Source organism: Macrosteles quadrilineatus, unplaced genomic scaffold, assembly GCF_028750875.1.
Source record: "Macrosteles quadrilineatus isolate MER2022 unplaced genomic scaffold, UCM_ALF_1.0 Scaffold_1__1_contigs__length_201487025, whole genome shotgun sequence".
NCBI lineage: Eukaryota > Metazoa > Arthropoda > Insecta > Hemiptera > Cicadellidae > Macrosteles > Macrosteles quadrilineatus.
The window spans coordinates 169,731,288-169,759,212 of NW_026542594.1; the positions used below are offsets into that span (position 1 = coordinate 169,731,288).

The following is a 27,925-nucleotide window of genomic DNA, read 5'->3' on the forward strand; positions in this document are numbered from 1 at the left end:
AACTTCGAGAAACTAACAACTAAGGTAAATGCACCAGTAGCTGACAGTGCTCCAGAAGCTGACAGTTTGAGTTTTTTTTTTACATTATAATGTGGTCTCTTAAAAATATGTACACACGATTGCATTGTTAGAAGAACATATGTTTATTCTTGATTTGTTTACAAACAAATCAGTGAAATTTAGCGCATACTCGCTGAATGGTGGTGGTTTGAAAGCGACCCTGTCTGTACACTAGTCGATTCCCTTAATGAAATTGTTAAGAAGTTAAGTTTGGGTTTTTGTCATTTTCGCTAAATTTCTTAAATAGTATTAATGATTAGGCTCATTATTTTGATCAATTATACCTTTGTTGACAATTTCATGATAAAATTGGGGTGTTAGGGGTTTTGGATTTAAAATTATATCAATGTCAGTCTTTGGTACACAAAAGCCATACAAGTTCCACCAGCTGACAGGGGATATTTGCTACTTGCACAATATTAAATTGGTTTTACCCATCAAAATTTGCATGCTATTTATAATTTATGTGATCTCAACCACACCTTAAAATGTCATTATCATAAAGAAATAAGACCCCATAACTACATTTAGCGAATTTCCCTATTGGAAATAGAGCTATTACCGTAGGTCTCATGGTAATTTTTATATTAGGCCTAACTTTTTTTAATGTAAATATTTTTTATTTTAAAATATGTAAAATAAATTTTCTTAATAACGTTTTACATGATTTTATAATTTAACTAGGTTAGATTTTATTCTTCTTATAAATTATTATAAAACCCTTAGGTTTAGCAGCCATTACATATAGTTCCAGTGTCAGCTACTGGGACAACTGACAGTCAGCTACTGGTTGGCTACTGGTACAAGCACTTTTTTCACTGTCAGCCACTGGAACACGTACAAAGGTTGAATTAAGTTTAGAAATGTTATAAAATATATTTAAAAAACCCTTTTTGTATGACAAATTTGAAAACTACACTAAGTTTAAAATCACATAAAATCCGTAATATCTATTTAGTTCCTATTTATTTAAAACCACAGATTATTAAGTGCGTATAGTTTCTTATACTGTCAGCTACTGGTGCAAACCTTACTTGATTATAGATTGTAAATAGATCTGTAAAGAATACAACAACGTGTTAGGTCTGACGTCATCCTCGGCCAACTGACCTATTTCCTATATTCTGTTACAATATGATATTTTTATTCTTGGAACACTAGCAGTGTTAACGCAAACAATAAACACTCGGTCGTCTTTGACGTTGAAACCTCAGAGTAAAACACATAGAGTAATACGATCTAGACGCTGTGTTTATGTGCTCAATGTGTATGTATAGGTTTCTACCCATCCTAGAGTGCACTACAAACAAAGATGGTTTGATTAATTGCTTGTCTTTCGTATTCACTAATTTAAAATTATAATTATTCTAGTTATTATAGTTTTGTAATACAAGTATCATTGGCTATGTATATTCGGTTGAGTTTGTGTACTATCATTGACTATTTATTCTAGAAACTGTACTATTTTTGTAATTTTCTAATACAGGGAGTTTTAACGAATTTCTCTTTAGGGAAGTAGCTATTACCGTAGGTGGCACGGCAAGACCTAGGTCCGGGACCGATTTACTTTTTCATTTTGATGTCCCCAGAGGCCAAAAACACCATTCGTTCAAAATTATATCAATTATATATTTATATATAGAGAGAGAGTTGTATATGTGTTCGTGAACGCGATTTATTGAGTAATTTTTGTCCGATTTTGATAAAAATTTGGTTTGAAGGTGTAAAGCGGGATAAATTTGGATGAGTTCAAGAACTATGATCGGGCCATGGGAACGGTAGTTTAGGGGGGTTTTGTGGGGTAAAGATAGGATTTTCTCATTTTTGACCCTCAAAACACGAAATTCCCCAATTTTTTCTCTAGACCTTTTTAATGAGCTTAAAAAAACAAATAATTTAGTATTTCAAAGTGTTTTTGTACGGTAATTAGTTACGGTACGTAGAAAATAAAAAAAACATGATTTAAAAATTCTCTTGTTATTCTTCTGAAGAATATTGTAAAATGTTGTAGTTTGCTTCTTTATGGATATATTTTGATCAAACCTGGCAAATTTATTTATTTTATACTAAGCTATTAATATTTCACTAACAAATCACACTTTATTAGTTTCCCTGTAGCAGCAAACCTAGGTACTCGCTAGACATAATGCTATTTAAATAGATTTAATTGAAAACCAATTCAGGAAAATGGAAATTCGCTTAGATGGCAGGTTTGCTGCGGCGGGGGTATTGTTTAACGCAACCTAAATTACAAGTACCGAGGGACACTGTTTAAGGACAAAAATCAAGTTTATTATTTTGGTAGCCCTGTTTCCTCTACTTCATAGCCGATCAGGTGATATGCATTGTTACCTACACGGTTTGGTGTTCTTTGAAATTTATTGAAATAAAACTCAATAATTGTGTTTTTGCAAGCTATAAGAGTGCATTGCGCATGCCTAAGATTTTTGTTTGAAGCAGATCTGGTTTAACATTCCTTTAAAGTTTTTGAATAGAATTTATAGTTTATTAGATCCTGGAATTATACCTGGAAGCTTAATTTCAAACCCATTCTTGGCATAAAACCAATTATTTACTTTAACTGTTTTCTTCTAAAATGTATGCTCTTAAAACTTAAAACTCTTAAAACTTAAAACAATTTTCGGTCTTATTCTCAATAAACTAACCAAAACAATAAACGTTGTAGACAACAATGCATCAATCAGCTGATCAGCAATGAAGTAAATAAAACAGGCCTGCCAACGTTTAAGCTTGTTTTGTCCCTCGGTACTTGTAATTTGGGTTGAATGAAAAATCACCCTGTTTTTCTCAACTGAGACGGGAACATATTTCATACCCAAAAATGCTAGGAAATAGTTAGTTGTGTAACTAGTGGGCGAAGTGTAACTTTGCTGCACACGACATAAATGTTTACGCACAAGCCGTAAGCGAGTGTGGAAAGTTTCTCGAGTGCGGCAAAGGCAGTTTGCACTCGTATTATTACACATGATATTTTCCCTACAGTTACTATAAATCATATAAATAATTAGTCCAACACGTTATTAGGTTAGGTTAAATCCAAACACTGAACAAAAGGGAAACGCTGCGCACCAGTTGATCGTAGTCGTAATATCTTTAAGTTATTTTCAACTTATTTCCAACTTATTTTCAAGCGTACACGGATTACGTGCATAATAAAAGCACGCTGTTTTGTTGTTTGGTTGGAATACTGGTGTGCACCAAAGTTAAAACTGTGTGCCAAATTAAGGCTTTCTGTATAATCTGTGCAAGGAAGCCCACTTTGTCGGGTGACTGTAGGAAAACTTTATTTTTTACTAAAGGCAAACTTATCGATAATCTCTTATATGGCGTGATTTCACCATCACCAAAAAATTAACTTTAAACGGAGAACAGTTTTCTTTCAACAATTTTATAAAACTCCTACCGTACAAAGAAGTCTTTTCGATTGCCAATTTGCGGAACCATCACTTATTGAGGAAGCTTTCAACCCCGTGTTATCTGGGCGTCGACGATAAATCCAGCAGAGGGTGTGTCCGGAACTAAGCTGTTATCACCCTCGCTTTCTACGGTTTCCCTAATCGATTCTTTGGTGGGAACGCAAAGAGACGGCCTTAAACTTTCAAAGAGTTTACAACACGTGCAATGGTCTATGTGTCAGTTATTGTAAAATGCTGTACAAACTTGTAAAGGGACAGGCTAGAATTTTACTTTATAATAACGCTCCATTTTATATTTGGCCTGATTCATTCTAGACCTAAGTATTGTATAGAATACTCGATTATATTCTTTGCTGGTAACACATTTAAACACAGACTGTTATTATAAACGTGTGGTGTTTGTATCTTTCCAAGTTTTTAGGAATTTTATTTCAAGCTGTAAAAGAGTTATGAAAGCTAAAGCATAATGGCAATCATTGACAACATGGTTTGTAGTCTGAACCGCGCTAAACCACCATCCATCCATCATGATGGATCGTCCATCACTCGCCATTTACATTTCCAAACATGAACCTACCTCTGTACGAACGCGATTGATAAGTATAAACTACTTTTCTAGGAAGGTCGTCTACTCCCGATGACGAATTAGAATCGGAGATCAGGAAACTGTTTCGACCATGGAAAGATACCCTGTTTTGGCGTGCTTGTTTTGATTCACTGTTACATTGACGTTATTTTGTTTCAGTGAATCCAAAACTCAAGCTTGCAAATGACCGGGGGTAAATTACCCTCTGTTATTATTTTTCTTATTTATAAATCATGAAGTGTCTCTTCTGAAATTCAACGGGATACGTCATGGAAATCATTAAATGAAATAAAGATTACAGTAAACTGTCCGGTTTCAAAACTGTGGTATGAAATATATTTTACTTCCGTTTAGATTTTGTTAACGATTCTAGTTTGTACATTTGCATAGCCAAGGATTAAATTGGACATTGAGGGATTAAAATGTTGACAGTAGTATTATATCAAGGGACAGTTTGGCCCTAAGGAACAGCTCTAGTTAAACCTGCCCTACTTTCTGTACCATTCGTCAATAATGAACTTGTATGTTCTCTTGCGCTTTAAGTGTGGTAGGGTGTTAAAGCGTGTCCACCTTCGTTTTACAAAATGAATATTGTATATTTTAAAATAATACAAAAGAAAATACCACTGTGTCCAAAAGAAATTAAAGACGAATGTCCCAAAGTCCAAAGCTAAAATGAAAATGCCCCAATGTCCAAAGATAAAATAACCAGGGTCTCAATGTTAAACATTTGACTTTTTACGTCGTACGTTTAAGTTTGTCAAGATAAAAAACATCTCCATTGTCTTGATTAGCTGTTCACAGCAATAACGTAATGTTAGCGTAAATAATTTTATTACTGCAGGTTTTGATTAAAAAATCTGCTTTTAACAGGATTGGAGTGTGTATTGCTTTTTTGAAAAGTCTTTTGCTAACAGTCGGGACCTGTAGACTGGAGGAGTAATTGACTGTCCATCTTCAACGTAGCGAGTGTTATCACATACATTTATTTTATAAACAGGTTTATGACTCGTGAAAATCAGTAATTTGACCTTTCTACAGCCTATTTAAATAGGTACCAGTAGTTACCTCAACGAGCACGAATCCGACAATTTGTCCTGTGCCTTCGCTACTTCCCGATCACGTACCAGATATCATATTAAAAGAGGGTCAAACGGTTGAGCATACTACACATATTTCTTTTGTTATTTTCTATACCTCAAAGTCTTATTTCACTACTAAGTTAATTTATAAGTAATGCTTGGTCATCTGGGTTTACAATTATGTTTTCTCGGTACCCTCTTATTCGGACTCTAAAAAAGAGTAGTAGAAAATTTTCTGACCTACCTTATGTTGTCTATTTGTGCATTGGTACTAATTAGTTAATGATAAGCAATTGGACATTCTTCCATATCCTCTATTCACATGGTGTTCTATTCAACCGTCCTCTTAACCTTATATCTCCCTATTAAAAACACACCATCATACTTAACCTTCTAAACTTCAATCATATCAACCAAAGATTGGCGCATTAAAATCAATATGGGTGGATACTGATTGCAGACCTATCCATAAGGATCTTTCATATTGGTTGGCTTACAAATATAATGGCTACAGTCAAGTAGAGGCCCATTTGTGTTGCGGCTCCAACTAAACTTCTGCAATTACCTACAAGATCCAGAAGCAATTACAGTTTAAAACTGAATGGCTCATTGGCACGCCATTCTTGCAACCACAAACGCCAAGGGAGAGCGATTTCATAAGACAGTTTGATGTTCCAAATGTGATTTTTAGACCAATTAATTAGACTACCTATTCAATTATTTTAATTATAAACAACGGTTGTATATACTTGAACTAGCTGTAACCGCGGGCTTTGCCCCGTTTAACTTCATATGTGAGCTCGTTCGCATGGCTCAATCACGTCCTGGTTGAAGTTCGTTCGCTGCGCTCACACGCCCTGGTTGAAGTTCATTCGCTACGCTCACTCACCTTTACGGTTGGAGCTCGTTCGCTGCGCTCACTTGCCTTCAGGTTAGCTCGTTCGCTACGCTAACTCGCCTCCGGGTTGAAGTTCGTTCGCTGCGCTCACTCACCTTTTGGTTGCAAGTATATACTTGAATACTGGTATGTCATGGTTATTTGTAATTTTCTCTCATACGCATTTCCTTTAAATGTAGCCCTAATTGAATTTGATTTGCGAAATTAGGGTTCAATCCAAATCACGCTGATCTCATGGTATGCCTCTAAATTATGAGTAGACACAAAGCAAGGATTTGGTAATTTCTCATTGAGATCGGGTTTCCTTGGAACTGTATTGTGCAAAACAAAACCCTTGGAGACAGAAATCTTGTTTGAAACAAGTGATTTTACAAGAAACTGTATAACAGTTTTTTCTTATCTGGATAGGAAAGAAGTTGAAGTTCTCACCTTAAAATTAAAAGTTGATGGTTCGATTCCAAGAGAGCTAAATTGATTCTGGACCCAATTTTTGAAAGGTAACGGCCAAAATCCTGGTCTTGTTAGTTGCCTATATAACGTCAACCTTTTGTTAGACAGCATCATTGGCTTTGGGCTATTAATAATAATTATGACTTCCAGAAACAGGTCAACGTTAGATAATAACAAAACTAAGTTTAGAAATTTCCCATACAAATAAAATATAGCATTCTAAGATTGTGAAAGACGAGAAAGTTCATATGTAAAAGATTACCCAACAGAGAATTAACCACAGAGCATAGAATAAAAAATGGAATTAACTAATTCAACCAACTTACCTTTTGATGTGAATAAACATATTCAGCCTATACAATTTTTCCTTTCACTGACTTATACTTATATTTAACTTGCATGTCACATGATTAAACAAGGCTATTGTACTGCTCATAGACAGTGAGAAGATTTCATATTTTCTAAACAAGTAGATAGCACATTCTGATATGAATAAAAATGCAGCCCAAGATGTATTCAACTTACTACATACTGTTCTTCTTGTTCTGAGTGTTGGCCACCTGACCATTCCATTGATCATTGACAATCAGAAAATTGAATCTTTCTTGACCAAACACCGGATCGGCGTTTTCTTTGGTAGCTGTTGTAGAATCTTCCACCGGGGCTGGCAGGCTGGAAGGCGTTTGAAAATGACCACAAGACCCACGAGTTCTTTGCACCCTCATTTCCGATGAACCCGGCTCAACTCATGGCCGTACACACGCACAAGGGAGCACACACGCACACTGACTCTGACGTGAGAAAATTCCCACAGGTCGGCGTCTCTATTGTGATGAAATTTGTGTACGTTTACACGCTAATTAAAAAACTTGTTCTTCTTAGTCAGCAGTCATTTCTGCTGCACATATTTGGTGCATACTGAAGGGACAGATTATTTTGAGTGTACCTTACTGTACATCTGTAGACCAACCATACAGTAAATTATACTGTAGCTAACTGATTGAAGATTTTAATTAATTTTCAGTTTTTCCAACATCGGCTTTTAGTCAAGGTAGAAATCACAAAGGAGACGACTTTTCCACTAATGTCTATGCGGTTGTACTCATGAATAAGTACCACAGCCTCCACTGGTACATCGTGATCGTAAGCTAATATGTAATCAATAGGCTAGTATGCACCGTAAAACTATGTGCTAACCATCCATTGTATCTAATGAGAATAAATAGCTTAGTTTCTAACCAATTCCAATTTCATAACTTTTGATTCATTTTCGCGAGAGTATGATCAAGTGCCTTTGCAACTCAAGTGACAGCTTTACATAACTATTCATGAGTCCACGTGGATTAAAAACGCAATTAGAGCACGTGACCTCTATCCAATGGATTTAACTCCGCGACTCAGTGTTACAGAGTGCATCTATCCAGGAGTTCTTCTAGGTGACGAGATTATTCTCTGTTGGATATCTCTTCCTATTAAAATCTAAACTGTAGATCCCATTGTGTCATTCTAGTTGTAGGAGTGGGAGTTGTGGAGTGGTTGTAGGAGTGGAGTGTGCGATACTTGCTATCTCAAATATATAGGCCTACAAATAATATTGTATTACTTCACACCAAATTAATGCCACGACCTGTGTAGTAACGTTCTCTGTTTGTTCCAGATTCGTGGACCCCCAAGTGCATCAGTCGTCTTTGTCCCAACAGTACAATAGCCATTGTCTGAGAGTCACTTCCTACCAGCTTCCGTGATAACGCATCTAACGACCCCAGTTGATGCCATTTCTATACATTATTCTATTGTTTTCGGGTAGAAAGGTAAGAACGCTATGGAACGACAGCTAGTTAGTACGTTTTGTTTGCCTACAAAGCTGATTTCCTTCGAGGTTTAACACATTCCGAAAAGGCAGTTTTTTTTATTTACACAATGTTTTCTGAGACACCGGATATTTTAGTCGTAAAATAGCTCATCCAAATGGACTTACAATTTTCGCATATCACACTTTTGCTAGCCAAGCCAATTAATAATCTATAAGAATAAATAGTTTATTTTTGTTTTAAAAGACATATAACGGATACAATTCTTGGATCATTTTATAGTACAGTCTACTCGTTGGCTTATGTTTCCAAAACTGATTGGAACTAAGCTTCTAAATAGTTAATCCACGTCCGTAATCCTAGTGCGCGCTCAGGCTAAGTGGATGATGATTCACGTCGTTCACGGATCGTGATTTTCACTTTGAGCTACCGTGGTAGCGAGTTATTCTATTGGGCGTGTAAATTCGTGGCCTCACTTCATAGATTGCTATCAAATATTCACTCCCGGTTTGTTGAAAGCTAACCATGCTTTGAGTCATAGATCACAATATACCGTGGGTACACATTTTGTTTATTTGTTAACCTGTAACAATAGCCAGGCGTAGATAGTCTAGTGATTAGAGGACAGCGTTTCTGTCCCAAAGTTTAGGGTTAATATCACGACAATCGCCACTGGCTTTCAGCCTTGTGATAATGCTATGACTACGTGTTTTGCGGCACAGCAAAAGCTCCTAAGCTCACTCATTTGGGAAAAGGGATAGGTTTCATAAACGATTACTTCTTCTGTATTTGAGATCTTCCCCTACTAAAAAACTGACGTACGTCACGTGACTAATAAATATCACATCAGTGCGTTTTAACTTATCATCACAATCAACTGGGGTTGTCCCAGTTCGGAGTTATTTCTAACTCAAATGATTGGATAAGCAGGAATAATCAATTTCTCCAGAATTATACCTCTTTTCCTCCCGCACAGGCAGGAGTGACTCTCGGAGTAATGGAGTGAGTAGTGAGAGTGACAATAAGATCGAGTGAGATGGAGTGATGGGAAACATGTGGCTGGTGAGCAATGACGGACTATATTGACCCCCATTTCATCAGGGCACTGTGCAAGAACCCGGACCGTCGAAACCTGCAGGTAAATATTGCAGTTAGGATACATAATTGTTTTCAACAATTTGTACTGTAGCAAGATTAGTCATGCACAAATTCCTTACCTATAAGCACCAAGTAAATCAATCAAGAACTATAACTGAATTGTTTTACCTGAATTGTTAAGGGAAGTTTGGGTGATGACTGGGTTTCATGTTTCATTCTAGAAAAGAGACGCCTCCCTGTCCAAAATCCAGTAATTTATCACTATGCTAACGATTACTGACTGATGCTTACTAACTTAATCAAAAGACCGCCAGTTCGATCCTGAGAATAGTCAGCAGCTTTTTGTGGTTCGAAACTGGACCCAGTAATAATGGAGGGATTAGGTTATCACGCCTAATTTGGCAGCCTAATTGAAGGTGACATCAACACAACACAGTTATACACTTCGTACTTACTCCTTTCTTCTGAAAATTGGGGGTGGTTTATCTATAACTATTATAAAGAAGAGGTGGTGTCTGTGTGTGTGTGTGTGTGTTTGTATGAGCTAATCTAAAAAACTACTGAACCTACTGGGCTCAAATTGCACGCAAATGAAGCTACAGTTCCGAGGATACATATAGAACTAACTATTCCTGCTTCGATATTGTCCTACGGCTCTGCCCAGTGGGCATTCAAAAATTTGAGGTGAGAGATTTAAAAGTAAATATTGATTGATGGTATCCATGGTAACAAAGAACAAACCTACAAAGTTTAAAAGTAAACAAGCAGAACTAACTGTCAAATGAATTTTGATTTTACAATTCCACACAGCTGGTTCAAACATATTAAATACTGCACGAATATTAGAACAGAGAGGGTAAGGATTATAAATTAAAATAATGATGTCACTAGCCTAAATGTAAACATTATTTAACATCACTTAAATGGAGCTGTCAAACCATATGTATAAGCATTTTATACTTCTATGCCAACCCCGTACGAAGGACGGGTACTCTGCTAGTAGACTATAAAATACATGTAACCTTTTTTCACTTAAATCGTTTTATTTTTAAAATAGGGTGCTCAAAAAAGGTGGGGACATAACTTTTTCCAAAATTGCTTGGTTAACAAAATATACACCATTTTGAATTTTGTATATGAAGTTTTTTAATTGGATCCATCTTTTTTATAAAGCTTGGTACGTATGTTAAAGTAGAAGAGACCTATATGGGCCATATGAGAAAAAAAGTTATCTTGATTCAATTCAAACTGGCAGTCGTTTTAATTTTTACAATTTAAATTACTAAAAAGTGGCTGATTTTATGAAAAATACCAAGAACACTCTTATTTAGCATTTAAAATTACCTATCAAAACAACATCAAGTTCAAAAAGATGGAATGAAAAATAACTAAATTATCACGATTTTTAGTAATAGCAAAATTGGGTAGAATAGGCCTAGGCTAAGCTAGTCAGGTTTGTCTCATTTTACAAAAATTCGTTGTGTTCAAGTTATTTTTATTTGATATTTTTTAGCTGGTGTCGTTTGATAGGACATATTAAATGCTAAATAAAAAAAATTCTTAACATTTTTCCATTAAATCAGCCATTTTTAAATTTAAAAATTAGAATGGCCACTATTTGAAATTTTGAATTTGATTCCAACATGGGTCTCTTATACAGTTTCTTAATACACATATTAAGTTTCATAAAGTTTGGTCCAAATAAAAATATTTATATAAAAAATACAAAATGGTGGATATTCGGTTAACAAAGTGATTTTGGAAAAAAATGTAATTCTTGATCTCACCTTATTTGGTCCCAAGAAATTACTAGTAAATTATGTCCCTACCCTTTTTTTTTTTTTTTGAATACCCTGAGTATTCAATTTGATATCTATATTACTAAACAAGAAAACAAAAGAATTTTGAATTATTTTGTTGAGTACTGATGCAGATTTGCATTATAACCTTTAACAGATGAATAAAGAGTTAACAGCATAGTTTTGCAGTACTTAACATTAACCTTATGTATAACAATAATTATTATTACATATATATAACATGTCAATTTTTTGGGTACAAATAAAAAATAACAAAAATCAAATAAACATTATTCTTTTTATTAAAAATCTATTAATCCAGCTTAAAAAAAATTAATATATAGTGTAAGTTTTAACTTATTCAAACAAAAATTAAATTAGTTTTTTAAGAGTACAAACTAATTATAATCCAAAACCAGGAAATGTTATACACGAGAAGATGAAACCAGGAGATCATTGTTATTACAATACATAAGTATTAAACTACTTATCTCTAAGGATACATTTGAGGATAATCATGGAAAATTTTTCTTACACTCCTCAAATGCCCAAGATTTAAATTAGTAATAAGCTTACATTACTAGTATTTTAATCTGGAGTTGTCTTAAAGATGATAAATCAGTTATCTTTTTCTATTATACAGTGTTTTTCTTACTACCCTAACCTACAAAATCAGAACAAAAGGGAGTTTTTTTATTAAAAAATTGATATTTTAATTTTGTATTGTCAACTTTAAAACAAAAACATTAAGCATGCTAGAAATAGGATTTTCTTTTTCATGCAATTGCATAAACAACATGTTATCCATTACTTGATAAAATGTACTAAGGTAAACATGAATGAAGGTACATCTTCAACCCTTAAGAGTAGAGAAAGGGGGATTTCAGCTTTCTTCCATCACATTAGTCATCCTCTAGATTCTTCTTTTCAAAAGAGATTTCAACGTCAGAGTAATCATTGGTGTTCTTCAACTGAAGATTGTTTTCATTGGCTAAAAAAAGAAGAGACAATAGTGCCATTCCTGGTGATAAGTCTTCAGCAGTTTTTTCTTCTAATCTCGGCGGAAGATCCCGTAAAACATCGCTGAACTTTACTTTTGGCTGTGTTTCAAGGTTTTCCAAGGCATCATCCTGAATATTATGTTGTTCCTTTTCTTTAATCACTGTCAACATATTCTGCTTCAGATTTTGCATATTAACCCTGATGGGTTTTGTTTTGTACCTGATTGGTTCAAATTTAACCATATTAGGAACTGGTACAAGTGATTCATCAGTGGTTTGGCTACAGGCAAATTTTACTTTGACTATCTTTCCGTCATCTCCTGACAAGTTTTGTGATAGCATGTTTTGAGTCAGTTTGGCATCATAAAATGCTGAGTTTAGTGGATCCCCATGTTCTTCTAAACTTGCACAATTTTCTGGAGCGTTTTCGTAAAATGAACTGTTCAGTCTATCTTGGCTTTGAGGAGAGTCAGTCATAGGGTCATCATCAATTGTGTCATTGTTATTGTCAGAATTCGTCCCGTCAACTTCTCTTTCGTTTGATCTGCTTGAATTTTGGTCTTCTTCAAGTTCTAAGAATTCTGGCATGCTAAACAAGTCTAAAAAGGTTCTTACGTTTACTTTTAAATCATTGGCATGAGTGACATTTTTAGTTTTCCACCCCATTAATGTTTTTTTGTTCAATGTTGTCCCTTTTCTCAAAACTGTACTTATTGATTTCTCAGCAGCAGGGCCAGTATAAACAATTGGTTCTGGCTCTTTCTTTTTCTTTGTAGCCTTTCTTTTCTCGTTGCCATCAATAAGTGTGGATTGAGACCTTTTCCAAAACTTATGGCCAGACCAGTAGTTTGCTTTTTCCATGTTAAGGTAGTGGTAATCACTAATATTATCAAACAACATTTTCATAGTCTCCTGACGCGTTGGAATATTACAAATATCTTTGTTTTCTTTTGCTTCTTCATTCAAACGTCTTAAAGCTAAAGAAATAATGTCCACTTCATCTTCAATTTCTTTTGTGTCTTCTTTCTCTTCAGTATCGCTTGATGATAGGTCACATGGCATATCTACGTCACATATATCTTCAGACTCCTCCCCAGAGACTACCAGTGATCCACCTGCAAGTTCACTTTTGTCTAATTCTGAGGACAATATTTGTAGGTTGCTCTTAACTTTTGATTCACTTTTATTCCGATATATTTCACAATGAGGTATTGACACGGTTTCATTTACTGTGATGGGCTTATAGTTTTCCAACTTGGGCCAAAATGGAGTGTTTTTTAGCATTGTAAATGACAAATCTTGTGGGTCTATTTTAACTGACTTCATCATAGCTCCAGGTAAACCATCAAATTTTATAAATTTGTCTTTGGGATCATTACTTTTTAAGGTTCGTCTTAAACTTTCGGCAGAAGCTAAAACATTTTTTTTGCCTGCTTTTCTTGTTCCTTTTTTTAATGCCTCCTCATCTTCTTCCATTTTGCCCTCAGACATTTTATTTTTCTTCTCGTTATTAATTACTTCTTCGGCAAGCTTTATGACTTGCTGATGAAGGCCATCAACTCTAGAAGCGTATATTTTCTGCCCAGCGTCTAGTGTGCAAGCCATGACTGAGAAATCTTCTTTCGGCAGTAATAATTTCATACAATCTATAAGTTGAAGAGCAAAGGCGTTCTTCGTATTTATTTTATTTTCAGAGCTCATTTCTAGACATTTATGGATATGATCAGTTACCTCTTCTGTAGTCATTGTTTTTATAAAAGTTTGATCGTTGCCAAAAGTTCCTTCTTTTTCTGGGTCTTTACCAGAAATGAGTTCAGTTCCGGCAATGCTTTCACGTGGTTGTGATAGAGTATGCATATCATCATCACTTGTTCTTCGAAATTTTAATTTTTTCTTTCTTTTATCTAGAGAAGCATTAGCATCCGGTGTCTTTGTACTTTGATAAATATAACTTGGTATAGATTTTCTTTGATCTGCCATCTTTAGTTAACTTAAAATTAAAATTTTAACTTCAGATTATGGGGTTGAGTTTTCTTTTTACACCACAGTTACAACCTGAAATAAAAATCATTTAATTAAACTATTTTAATAGTGCGAGATAGTTTTATGTTAAATGACTTTTGTTCTACCAAATAATAGCTCAGCAAGTTTACTGTAAAAATGCCAATTGTATCAATGAAATAATGAAGAACTGTAAAAAAACATAACTGTTAACCCAACATTTTCAATTAAAGTACGGTAATAAATTGTGGTATTTATTGTTTGTTTGGCTGAAACTTTTAACACCCAAAACATTCACTAGATAAATTTCATGATTCATATCCTAAAGAGAGTAGGCCTGATGAATAATTTTGTTTTTATTGTATGAAAGGAATGAAGTCGGTATACAAATTCCATTTACAATAAGAAATTACAATAATTAATACAATATAATTGGAATCAAATTATTTTGCTAATAATTTTTGTTTTTGTGATGTAATGTGCATTATGTGATGAAAGCGATGACCCCTTGCCACTTACTGGCATTATTTGTGAACAGAATGACACAATTTGCAACTTGTATCTGACATATATGCTGTGTTTTTTTAATTTTTTAAATTATCAAATATCAAAATCAGATGTGTATCTTGTAATAAAAAAAAACTTATCACCGACATTATCTCGCACGCAGTAAGAGATTCTATAATTTTAAAATTTTTTTAACACACAGGGAAGCATATATGTCAGCTAAAAGTAGCAAATTGCATCATTCTGTTCACAAATAATGCCAGTAAGAAGTGGCGAGGGGCTTCGTTGAAGTGTAAAGGCAAACTCCAGATGCATTTGACATAACCGCCCTTACCGGTACTTAAAAAACCGCCCTTGTATTGTTTCCAATTTTATTTTGTTTTAATATGGTTTGCATCCCACTATAACTTTGATAATATATGGTGACCCCAATAGAACGGCTATTGCTACGGCCCTTTATATTTATAAAAAATATATATTTCTATTCAAATATTCATTTCCACACCATTTTTGATTGATATTTGATACAAATGCTTTCATTTTTACAAAAACCAGATCGACTGAATTCAAGCGAAGTGCAAGATTCTTCTGGGGGAAATTATTCTTAGTGTAACTGCATTATGGGTAAAATAACCCATTAGAGGTAATGTTTAATGCAGACTCCCTACAGATCATTTACCAACTTCTATCTAGTTTTAAAGAATTTTCCTATAGGGAAGTAGCTATCACTGTAGGACTCGGTAAGACCTAGGTCCGGGACCGATTTACTTTTTCATTTTGATTTCCCCAGAGGCCAAAAACATCATTCGTTCAAGTTTTTATATATGTATAATTGTATATATGTGTGTCCGTGAACACAATAACTAGAGTAATTTTTGTCCGATTTTGATGAAATTTGGTTTGTAGGTGTAAGAGGGATAAACTTGAATGAGTTCGCAAACTAGCATGATCGGACCATGGGAACAGGGTTTTACGGGGGTTTTATGGGGTAAAAATTGATTTGTCTCATTTTTGACCCTTATAACACAAATTTTCCCAATTTCTCTCTAAACCACTAAAGTATTTTAAAAAATATAAAAATCTATATATTAATTTGAAACTGTTTTTCTTTGTGACAGCTAATTTGAGAGAACGGCTGGGTGTAGAAACTCGGCAGAGGTCTCTAAAGAAAGATTTCTTGAGAGGTTTCTTGGTCTGTAGATAAGCCATCAAAAGAGAAACGTGGTAAATTCCCTTGGGGCTCTGCCCCAGTGGCCTTTAAATTCCCATCCCATGTTATTCTTATGGAGGAAAAACGGGTTTTTGTCACAGCTAATTTCAGAGAACGGCTGGGCGTAGAAACTTGGTAGGGGTCTCTAAAGAAATGTATTAGTCTGTAGATGAGCCATCAAAAGAGAAACAAGGTAAATTCCCTTGGGGCTCTGCCCCAGAGACCTTTGTCCCCTCTTCATATTTGTTTACATAACGACCATATGCATACATTTACACTACTTTTTAATGAAACAGCTGTTAATATTTAAATTGTGATTTACAAAATTTGTCAAAATGAAGTATTTGCAATGATTTTTGCTGATTTTATAATCGATTTTCTTCTGAATCGTGCTATGTTTTGCAATATAATGTTCTTTTACCAAATCAGTGGACAATCCTAATATCACAGTAACTCTTAAAATTATTTCTTCTGGAGTTAACTTATATCTATTGTATGGGTTGGTTTCTACCTTTTTTACCACCTTTTTTGACCCTAAAAACACACAATTTTACAATTTCTTTTCAAACCATTTTGTAGAGCGTAAAAAAACAAATAATTTTGTATATTGAAGCGTTATTGTGCGCCTAATGGTTACGGAGAAAATTCCAAAAAAACTGTGAATTTAAATTCCCCATGTTATTCTTATGGAGAATAAGTCCACTGTTGTAGTTTGCTTGTTTATGAACATATTTTGATCGAATTTGGAAAATACATTCATTTCTTACTAAGCTATTAACATTAAAAAACACCTTTTTACCCTCCCTGTTGCAGCAAACCTAAGTACTCGTTAAACTAATTCTATTTAAATAGGGAATAAATATGATATTTTTAAGGGGGCATTTTAGTGTAAATCAAATCAGGCTAATGGAAATTCGCTTAGTCTGCAGGTTTGCTGCGGCAGGGGGTATTTTAAATTACAATGGAAAAAAGCGAGAAATTATGGACGATTTGATATACTAAAAATAAAACTGAATTAACACTGTGCTACATTTCTTGAGCAATAATTGAAAGAGCTGATTTGCAAATAATGGAAACAGGGAAGTCATAGAACACAACCAAGTACAGTAGAAGAAATATAAATAATGTTTTTTTTTTTCATTTATAATCGTTAATAGACAACCTTATTTCGGCTATGAGTGGGAAGCATTTGTAGAAGACACTAAAAAACAAGGTCAGCTTTTGAAAAAAGATAGATATTTACAAAAAATTTTAATTATATCTAACTTTTGTGTACATCTTGAGTATTTCCATAATCTTTGAGTTGACTCTTATAAAGTCATCGGAAATTATTTTAAATTAACGCCTGTAATGCTTTGCAATTGCTCGAACTCGAGCAACAGGTACACTAATTAATAATAATTTAGGATATCAAAGTGTTTTTGTACAATTATTGGCTATGGAGAAAATTATAAAATTGTAAATTTGAAATTCCCATGTTATTCTTATGGAGATATTGTAAAAAGTTGTAGTTTTGTTTATGGATGTAATTTTATCAAACTTGGCCACAATTTATTTATTTCTACTAAGCTATTTTACAACAAAACTAACTTCATTCGTTTCTCTGTAGCAGCAAACCTAGGTACTCGTTAATCGTTAAACCTAATGTTATTTTAATAGATTTTATTTCAAATAAATTCAGGCAAATTGAAATTCGCTTAGTCGGCAGGTTTACTGTGACGGAGGTATTTAACTTACCTATAGGCCTATTTCAATACTCAAAAATTTAAGATTGATCTCATCATTATTGAAATATTATAACATACTGTGCGTTGTGCATTGGTTCCTAACATTGGTTAGTATTCAGTTTTATGATGTGTGTTTCAAGTAAGTAAAGGGTGTCCCAGTAAGAACGCCGGATTTGAGGAGCGTCTTATCCTTATCTGTATTTCAATAGGAATTCCCAAATTATCAGCGATGTTACCCGTATTAGGTCCCATTTGTAGTCATGAATCGCTACACGACGTAACAACGCGTGGTCATAGTTAAAGTGCACTACAAGTACGGAAGCTGCGCACTATTTACGGCCGGGACAATGCACCAAATGATCCATCTGTCCGAAGATTGGTTTATAAGTTCGAATAAATTGGCTCAGTTCTATACTGGGGATATTGAAAGTCGCTTGTTTTCGCCAATAACCCTCAAACAATCCAAGACTTGAAGGAGGAAATGATTCGTGCCATTAATGGAATTCAACAGGAAGTGTGTGAAAAAGTGATGGAAAACTTTGTCAAGAGATGTCGAGCTTGTCAGTATTCAGCAGGTTGGCACTTACAAGACATAATACTCGATTACTAATCGGAGATATTATGCTTTAAGATTCGTGTTTCATATTGTAAATTTAGCGAGAAAATATATGGTTTGTTAACATTTCAAATCCGGCGTTCTTATTGGGACACCCTTTAGTTAAGAATTCCCCTAAACTATTGTTATAAAATTAGACTTCCCATGAAAGTGTAGTAGCCAATTTTTATAGAAAAACCAGTAGTTGAATTGACTCATTGACAGAAAGCACTGATGTCAATTATTTTTGTCAATGAGCAAAATGTTTAACCAAACCAAATTAGGAAAGGACAACTAATTGTGAACCGTAGCTTATTAAGTTTCATAACAATTTCTTAGGGAAAAAAATTAAAATTAAAATTACATTTTTTGTAACAGCACAGTCTGTGAGTGAATCATACATATGTTCTGTTTGCAAAAGAAAAATTGGCTAAATCTAGTCATTGAAATTAGATGCCTTCTCAAGAATCAAAAATGGTATTAGTAATAATGGATTAATTGTTTGAAAATACTACTTCAGATTGAATTTTAAAATCAAATGGGATATGACATTACAATGCTCAGCATTGATACTGCTTGTTAGGATACCTATTCATGAACACTAGCAGGCATGGATTAACAGACTGCTTGAAGTGCTGGTCTTCAAGAAAAAAGGTTGCCGAAAACAAGACTATAGTGTTGACTGTTGGTCTAATTTTAGCTTAATCCTCCTAATAGGCCGGGCATACACATTACAGTACACAGGTGAGGTATAACTTGCCAGGTATACCTCTCCGGTATAGGCCTACCTATAAAGTGCAGGCAGTGGCGGTTCTAGGACCTCGTCAAGGGGGGGGGGGCTGCCAGGGGTCTTGGAGGGTGTGTAGCACCCCCCAAAAAAGGAGGGGGGTCCGGGGAAAATTTGGAATTTTCAAAGCCGTTTGGTGACTTTCTAAAGCCATTTTTAACACCTAAAACCGTGCCCAATTGTCCATAAACACCCATTTCACCAGTTGTTTATCATGAGCAAATATACATTTTAAAAACTAAACTACGACGATTGTATTCATGAATTTCAAAACACACTGTAGACTACGGCCATATCCTCCTAAAAGCCATTGGGTGGCTTTCTACAGCCAGTTTTAACGTCTAGAACTGTGTGCAAAACCTCCCTTTTCCCCATTTATTTGTCATGAATAAGTAGATATTTTTAAAACTAACTATGTTTTAGCCCTAGCATGTCAACAGCTGACTGCTGTAAAAATTGGATAATGCGTACACCTTTCCGTAGCGTAATATTGTTTTATTCGGTGTGCTATTGTTGTGCTATTGTCCACAAAGGTTTTCTAATTGGAACTTAATACTACTCCTGCCATCACTTTAAAAATATCCATCAGTTTAATAAAGACTACATTGATGTCTGTTTTATGACATTGCGTGTTTTAAGGACGAAATGTACATTTAAATTTATTTTTCCAGGGTCCAAGGGGGGGCTTTAGCCCCTGTAGCCCCCCCTTGGAACCGCCACTGAGTGCAGGCAAGAGCTCACACACCTATAGAAAAAACTGTACGGTAAACCGGACAGGTGAAAGATTTCTAAAAGAGAAATGGTAGTATTATATTGTATATACTATATAAGTAGTTAGTAGAGAAATGGTGAGCAAACAAGGTTTTATGATAGCTTTGGTGGGTTTGTTAGTGGTTTTGAACAGTAAGAAAGACTCATGGTTCATGGTATTCCTTGCTCTTAATTTTCACCACGAACAGGGTTCTGATCCATAAATTTCAATGATTCCTTTTTCCGGCAGCCATGATGACGTAAGCACAGCGTAAAACGCAGAAGACAAGAAAATGACAACATAAGAGCAACGGAACACGGGAACGGGAAGCTGGAGAAATCGCCACAACAGACTCAAACCTGTGCAGGCCCACACACACGCTCAGGTTAAACAAACATGTGCAGGTTTGCCTGAACAGGATCACAAACGCTCCGGTATACCTGTAAAGGTCACCTACCGAGTTATATCTCACCAGTATACCGTAACCATAGACAAATAGAATAAATATAGACTGTCAGAGAAGGTTCCGGCGCCCACAGCTAGGAGTGCCGTGTAGTTACGGCGCACGAGGAGCGCAAGAGCAGTATGCTACCAGCAGACGTAGCAGCGGTCTGCGCCTTAACTACATGGTACTCCTAGCGGTGGGCACCAGGACATATGCTAACAGCAGCACTGCTGCCGGTCTATAATTATTCTATTTGTCTATGCCGTAACGTTTATGCCCGGCCTTAAACGGCCCACACTCTAGCGCGCATGTGCCTTGCGTGGCTCGTGGTGAGGTGACAGCGAGCGGCTCGAGGAACATGTGCGACTTAAATGGTGACCACACACTACAGACACATGCGCGCACACCACCGTCTTGACAATGCAATAGTAGGCTATAACAGCAAATACAACACAGTTATATTTAAATCATTATAATATTTAAACTCAATTGTATGGTGACCTTGTTATTTTTTAACTATTTGTTTTTCATTTTTGTAGTCTTTAGTAGGTACTGTAAGGACTATTTTTAAGGTAGCAAACAAAGTCGCTAAAGAATAAAATTTGCCTTTAAATAAGACATCAGTTGTGATTATTCTTCAATTCATGGCCGAGTTAAATCCAGCTAAAAAAGTGATGAAAAGTTGTCATGGGTTTTGGGTTTTCAAAACGCTTATAAGCTTACGCTTATAAAACAAGTGAGAACTAAGACATTTAAGGCCTTTATTTAGAGTATAAGAGTTTTATACTTAGATTTAATAAGTTTATTTAGTTCATCGATATGAAGCTCACGAAGAATGAGTTTTAGTCATGGCAAATGTATCGTAACTGTTTTGTTATCAATAGACAAAAGAAATAGGAGCTAATTTTGTATTTATACTTTCTGTTTGCATGCATTTGTTAGAAATTTTTACACTTTTCACTTCCCACCTATGGTCTATAAAGGTCGATAAACTCAAAACAACACTTTCTTTGGTCATTGAAGGATATTTTAATTAAACGACAAAGAAGTCCATAACCAAACAAACAAGGACAAATCAAATAGCCTACAAAACGTGGGGGGATAAATGTTGAATAACCAGAAACACCGTGAGCCATACAGGCGCAGACCTAGTAGTCGCCGATCTATACGCAGCGACAGTACTGTTACTGCTAGTTCGCGAACATGTGCCTCGGTTACCCACAGATTGGCGCGCATCGTAACTAGCTAGCGCACTTGTGGCGATACTCGAAGGTCCGGCGGCAGCACCAGGCGCCTCGCATGCGCAACGCATAGGCATATTTACCCACACACAGGGGCGCATGCGCCTCAAGCAATTCGTGTGTCACAAGTGCCCCAGTGTGTGGACTATTACATGACTATGGTATGGCGAGATCTTAACATAGGACCGATTTGTTATTGCTGTACGTTTGTTTGAACGAGTTCCCAATCATATTCCGACATGGGGTTTTATAGAGTAAAAAATGGGTTTCTCCCATTTTTGAACCTCGAGACATAAAATTTTGTAATTTATTTTGAACAATTTTGTAGAGTTTACAAAAAGCAATTGAAGCGCTTTTATAGGCTTAATGGTTACATAGAACATTTGTTTTGCAAAAAACGCTCCTAAAAATTCTACGTTTAAAATGTTTATTGTATTCTTATGTGTGAATTGCTGTAATTTACATGTATATGGATATATTTTGATCAAATTCGACCAATTTATTTATTACCTTTTTCTCTAGCAGCAAACCTAAGTACTGTAATTGATTTTCCCTATCATTGAAATTAATAATAAATCTGATAAATCTTGAAAGTAGGCTATAAGGAAATTGAAAAATCACTTAGTTTACAGTGGTATTTTTTTTCTACTTTTAAGTCACCTAGTCTTAGTCTAATACGCATCTAACAAAATGTTAAATGTTAGTATTGGAAACAGACAATTTAGGCCAATAGTTGACCTTTTTAAAGCCAACCTGGCGGCATCTTTTAACCTTGCATTTGCAAGTTCACATCTAGGCTATGGACCTTAGCTATAAAAATAGTATACATGTGTAAACAATATTACAGATGAATAAAACACAAATTTTCATGATGAAAACAAAGGTCAGCATTTTTTAAAGCTCCCAATAAGGAAGAAGCTACTGTACCGGTACCGTATTGCCAAATCCTGCATACAATAGTCCTTTGAATATTGAAAGATTGTTTTTTTAATAAGTTTAAAACCTCAGGATAGTTGTCATATATTTAATGCAATTCAATACAAATATAATAGAAAATACCACCATTCTATGACCTGTTCTTGCTGAATAAACTTCACGAACTATTCAAGTTCATCCCGCCCTAAACCTTCAAGATAAATTCAACCAAAATCGTATAAAGATTACTCGAGTTATCGTGTTCACGGACACATAAGTAGAAGCCTACATAACTTATAAAAGTTATCTATAAATATTTTAATTTAATAGGTGTTCACATAATAGGGCTGCTGATATATTAACTTAGGTTATAATAGTAAATAAGTTAAAGCATAAAGTAGCACCCTACAATAATTAAGTTATTAAATCTTTCTTGGACTTTTAGTGTTTTTAACCTATGGCGACATCAAAAGAAAAAATAAATCGGTCCCGGGCTCAGGTCTTACCTGCATCACTTAAACGGGCCTACGGCCTACGCTGCTGCGGTAGGGGTGCTGCGGGCCTACGGTAACTAAATGGCTAAGTTTACTTCCCTATAGGGAAATTTGCTAGTAAATTGTACAAGTTATTTGTACAAGGATTTGTACTCGTATCCTTTTTATAGGCCTAAGTTTCATAAGCAAAAAATTAACTTGGACATCAGTTTCTTACTTCAATTATCTTAACTTTAATTTTGATTTGAATTGGTTAAAATATGACTGATGCTTGGTGTTTACTTTCCTGTTAAAGAGAACATTCATTATTATTGATGATTTCTTTTCGATGTATCAATAATTTCTTTTAATCTGATATATTCATTATAACAAATTGAAACATATCAGTCGACAACTACGATAAGGATACAGTAAATAAATATTGTTCAGTATCAACAAACAATTAAAAAAATATTATAATGAAATAAAACTGTTCTAAGGTAACCTAACAAACTAAACTTGCTGTAACGTTTCAACATTCCATTTGATAGCCTATTCCCCATAGGCTATTCATTTTCTGTTATCAAACGGAAGTGTAAAACGGTAACTTAGCCTACAGTAAGTTTGGTTAGCTATGTTATGTTAGTTTAGAATAGTTTCATTTCCTAATCCAATAGGCAATAAGTTAGGCCTATGGGCCATTAACTTATTTTTGCCTAAACAAGGTTAAGTTTAGTTCTTAATTTGTAATTTAAATGCGTTTGAAGATATTAAAATAGAAGGAATACAGATCGTGAAGTAAAACAAAAATATCGATATATCGAAAATAAATCATCGATAATAATGAATGTTCCCTTTAACAGGAAAGTACTTTTACTGTTGCTCAGTTTAACTTACTTAAGGCTGTGTCTCACTAGGCTACTTTACTAGCCGCTAGCGAAATAGCGGCTACTCATAGCCAATCTGACATAGGCAGTAGCGGCTGGTAGGAGTAGCGCGCTAGTCTCATTTCACTAGCGTCGAGAATTGAACATGTCCAATTTTCCGAGCTACTAACTAGCGGCTAGTGAGTCACGTGATTGACTAGCGGCTACCGAGTAGCCGGAGTGACATGTGTACTAGCGTAGTAGCGGCTAGTGGCTGTGCATGTTTGGGTTTGGTTTGTTGTGGAAAAGTTGGTTTCAATTAAAATTTGTGAAAAATGAGTGAAGTGAAGTGGTGGGGCGATAAAAAAATATTGGTGACTACTGTAGTGATAGATAACATTTGAGATGACAATACATACAATAAAGTGTAGCATTTATATATTTTAAACCATGTTATAAAAACCATGTACAGGTAACTTTGATTTTGTTTGTCATTTGTTTTGTAAATTCTTGTGGAGAGATGTTTTATGCAGTAAAATTTATTTTTTATTTAAAATTTCTTTTTTAAAAGCCTTATTGTTACTCAGTAATATAGGCTAGATTAATTTGAGTGGGATAAATTACATGTACGAAAGTTAAATGCACCTGTCAACAACCTGTTTCCAATGAATGAGATACCATACACATACCTGTATAAATTGTCACCAGTTGCAAGATATCTTAAAGTTATTTCCAATTTCGTTCGACATGTTATTGCCACCCTCATTTTTGTATCTTGTTTTTGAATTAAAGGAGTTACCAAGGTTAGCAGCTCATCAAACTTTTTTACGGACATTCTCATAATATTGTAGTACGATTTCGGCTCCTCAACAGCTAGTTCTCTAATAAGTGTTCCTGATGCACCAAGCCTGTCTCTTCTCTTAATCCACTCTCTTACCCAGGAGCGTTTCTTCTTGTTGCGGATATTTTCAATTAAATCAATACAAACATCACTAACGCACATCAAAATTAAACGCCGTAATTCAACCCAGCTTATATCAACGGACGACATTATCACAGGATTGACACTGACTGGCTGAATCGCTGCTACTAGGTAGCCGCTACCGACATTTGTTGTGTGACAGCTTTTACTAGCGGCTACTTCACTAGCCGCTACTAAATAGCAGCTAGTAAGTAGCCTAGTGTGACACAGCCTTTACCAATTAAGTTAAAAGCAGTAGACTCAGTTTATAGTCTAGGTCGAATTGCACAGTACAAGATCTGAATCCCATAACCTATAAGTATAAAACATTTGATCAATTAAGTTTCATTCCAATAGAAAAACCTTCATTAAACATAAATCCTGTATTTTTAAATAGCAATAAGTTAATGATATGGCAAAATATATGTTAAAAAATGAACCAACTCCTTCGTTATGGCAATGTTACTTAGGCTATATTAGGCCTAAGTTTAACACTAATACCGAAATCCCGGTCTGACATGTCCACGGGAATTTTCAAAAACGCATGTTGGCAACACTGTTTACTTGGGAGATTCCATTCCCCCAATAACTTACCTTCCCCTCCTTTTCCTACCCTACCAATAGATATATTGTTTGATCATTTTGCATGGGTGCCGTGACCTAGACAGGTTGTCTGTTCATAACATGTCCGTCTCGGAAGCCCAGCGTTAGTGTATTTTAAAACGGGGTCTCACAGGCCGAGGGTTTCGGTTTGTGTGTTTCTAAGCGGGTTCCATTATTTTTCAAATAGGGGGGGGGGTCTTACAGACCGGGGGTTTTGGTTAACGTCAGCCTAGGTGGGGTTTAGGTTTTATTAGTGTTAATCACCTTACTGTATTAACAAGGGGGTACACTTCCATATCAGTTGGCACAAACAACCGAATGAGTAATATCAATCGAAGGGTACCATCAATATTAAATCATCAAGCAGGCCTTAACATATTCTCTACAGCCTAGTTGACGCAATTATGCAGTTTATAGCTTACTGTCAAAAATAAGGATAAGTTATTGAGTTTGAGTTTACCTTGGGGGTATAGATTCTTAACTGGGCTACACTACTATCAGTACCTAGGTACTATCGATTGAAAATATGGATTCGATTGGTAGGCTAAGCTTAACACGTTCGCTACTGAGCGTCGCATATATGCGACGCCGCGGTCTTTGCCACAGACCGAGGTATACATTTCAATCTTACACATAGACCGGCTGTCACTTGGATAACATGTACACACAGACCACGGGCGAAAACCTGTAAAACAGTGATCATTTACATTGTAATACGCTACAATAGTGTTTGTAAATAAATTGTTCTTGTTTTTTTATATTTTTTATAACCTTTTGTAATGTCGCATATTTGCGACGCCCGGTCTACAGCGAAAACAATGGTGAAAATTATCATAGTTTTCTTAAAATAGACTAAACGTCGCATATATGCGACGGCTCATTTTTTTGTGTTTTAAGGTGAAAGTAAGTAAAAAAATAAACAGATTATTCAAGAACAGTTTATAACTGAACAAATATAAAAGCTACATAGGATAATGCAGCATACATACATACAGTGATGCAGAAAAGTAAAGACCACTTTTTCCTACTATTATATGACGTCACCAATCATCATATCCACAGACCAAGCGACGCAGTTGTGCGTCAGACATCTCTGTAGACCACTGCAGGGAATTCAGTGCCTTCAAATAGACCACTACAAAGATATAAGCATTTTAATAACATTAGAACCCCGACGCAAATATGCCTCGGCAGTCGCGACGGCAGTCTATGGGTAGAAACCGGCCGTCGCATATGTGCGTCGCTGGTCCATGTGAATGGAAAATTTCGTACTATTGCAGTAGCGAACGTGTTAAACCTTCATTCAATTTTTTTGTTCAGCAAGTTTGGTTAGGTTATTTTATAATTTTGACATAGGGCCTAACTTAGTTAAAAAATACCAATGAAGGTTTACTAATCGAATCAATATTTTCAATCGATGGTAGGGCCTAGCGTAGCACAGTTGAGAAAGTTACCGGCTGCACTTTACTTTAGGTCCTACAGTCATTCGAATGAAAATATCGATTATTCTATTGTTTCATTCGATATATCGTTTGGTTAGTTAGGTTAGGTTAATAGGTAATCGATTAATTAATATATCGATCGATATTTTCATTTGAATGAGTGTAGGACCTAAAGTAAAGTGCAGCCAAGTTACCCTACCTAGGATCTAACCTAGTTGGTAAAGTTGGATGTTGGAACTATGGCTCAGTACTTAGTAGTCTATAGCCTAGATAACAAGTTGACAATGCCAGTTAGGCCTAACTTAGTTGAATTAAAATTATACAGAAACAGCATGCCTCAAAAAGTAAAATAATCGGTTCAATGAATTTATCATAGCGTAGAAGACATACCGGTAGGCCTAAGTAAAGTTAGGTTTGAAATGCCCAATATGCTATTTATCTAGAGACCTAGGCTAGCGAAATGAAAAGGTTTTTTAGCTCATATACTTAGACTTAGACCTACCTGAATGTTACACTGCTTTAAATGCTAATCACTAAAGCATTTTCACAAAATAAAGTTAGTGAAATGGAGGTCGACGGTGTAACTTACACTCCCCCCAATTAATTTTTTAATTCGCAATCAAACATAACAGTCAAATGTCATAACTCTCTGAATAGAATAAGCCGATTCGAGCACAAACAAACGAGTGCCGCACGATTTCTAGAAAGTACCGTAACTAAACTAACTTATGGGACGTGAACACAACAACACACAATCACACAAAATTGACACAATAACAAAAAACACAAACAAACAAACGCCAGCCAGCCAGTGCCAGAGTCACAAACAAAATGACAGGACAGGACAGGAACGGAACTGGGAACCGGAACGGAACCGGACAAGCCGACAAGATGAAATAGGAACGTATTCAAGAAAAAAACGCAAAGTTAGCCAACATGGTAAACTAATACTGTAAACGGATAAATAAATGTGTTAAATATATAAACATATAACATACTCCTTATAAGTAGATTTCTCATCCTTATGCCAAATACAATGCCTTGTGCCTTAGCTGAAGCCAATTTTATTGTTAGTTCTGCCCGGTGCTATGAAGAGATCGTTTTGTTTTCATTCCAACGGCAAAACCATTATACATGCAATACAATAAAGATGGCTAGGTACTATTCACATACTCCAAA

General features: G+C 35.3%; 2 protein-coding genes across 4 annotated transcripts in view; one reads left to right on the forward strand and one right to left on the reverse strand.

Annotated features, from left to right (window-relative positions):
* LOC128989682 (rap guanine nucleotide exchange factor 2) overlaps positions 1–27,925 on the forward strand; it is a 278,269-nt gene that overhangs the window by 49,557 nt on the left and 200,787 nt on the right. Inside the window, exons 2-3 of one of the 3 annotated variants that reach the window (XM_054411722.1) lie at positions 8,171–8,324; positions 9,301–9,462. In XM_054411722.1, coding sequence (XP_054267697.1) covers positions 9,394–9,462 — 69 coding nt within the window. In that variant the 5' untranslated portion in view covers positions 8,171–8,324; positions 9,301–9,393. The remainder of the gene's footprint in view (positions 1–8,170; positions 8,325–9,300; positions 9,463–27,925) is intronic. The other 2 variants (XM_054411732.1, XM_054411740.1) reach the window with 2 other exon arrangements.
* On the reverse strand, positions 11,575–27,486 carry LOC128989744 (condensin complex subunit 2-like). Its single transcript, XM_054411778.1, has 3 exons — positions 27,249–27,486; positions 24,940–25,014; positions 11,575–14,277 (listed from the first exon to the last, which is right to left on the reverse strand). Exon 3 carries the CDS (start codon positions 14,200–14,202, stop codon positions 12,124–12,126), a length of 2,079 nt encoding a protein of 692 aa, XP_054267753.1. The 5' UTR covers positions 14,203–14,277; positions 24,940–25,014; positions 27,249–27,486; the 3' UTR covers positions 11,575–12,123.

What these genes read in the sequence shown, in the direction of transcription:
- LOC128989744 (XM_054411778.1), bottom strand. Translation starts at nt 14,202, where the DNA reads ATGGCAGATCAAAGAAAATCTATACCAAGTTATATTTATCAAAGTACA.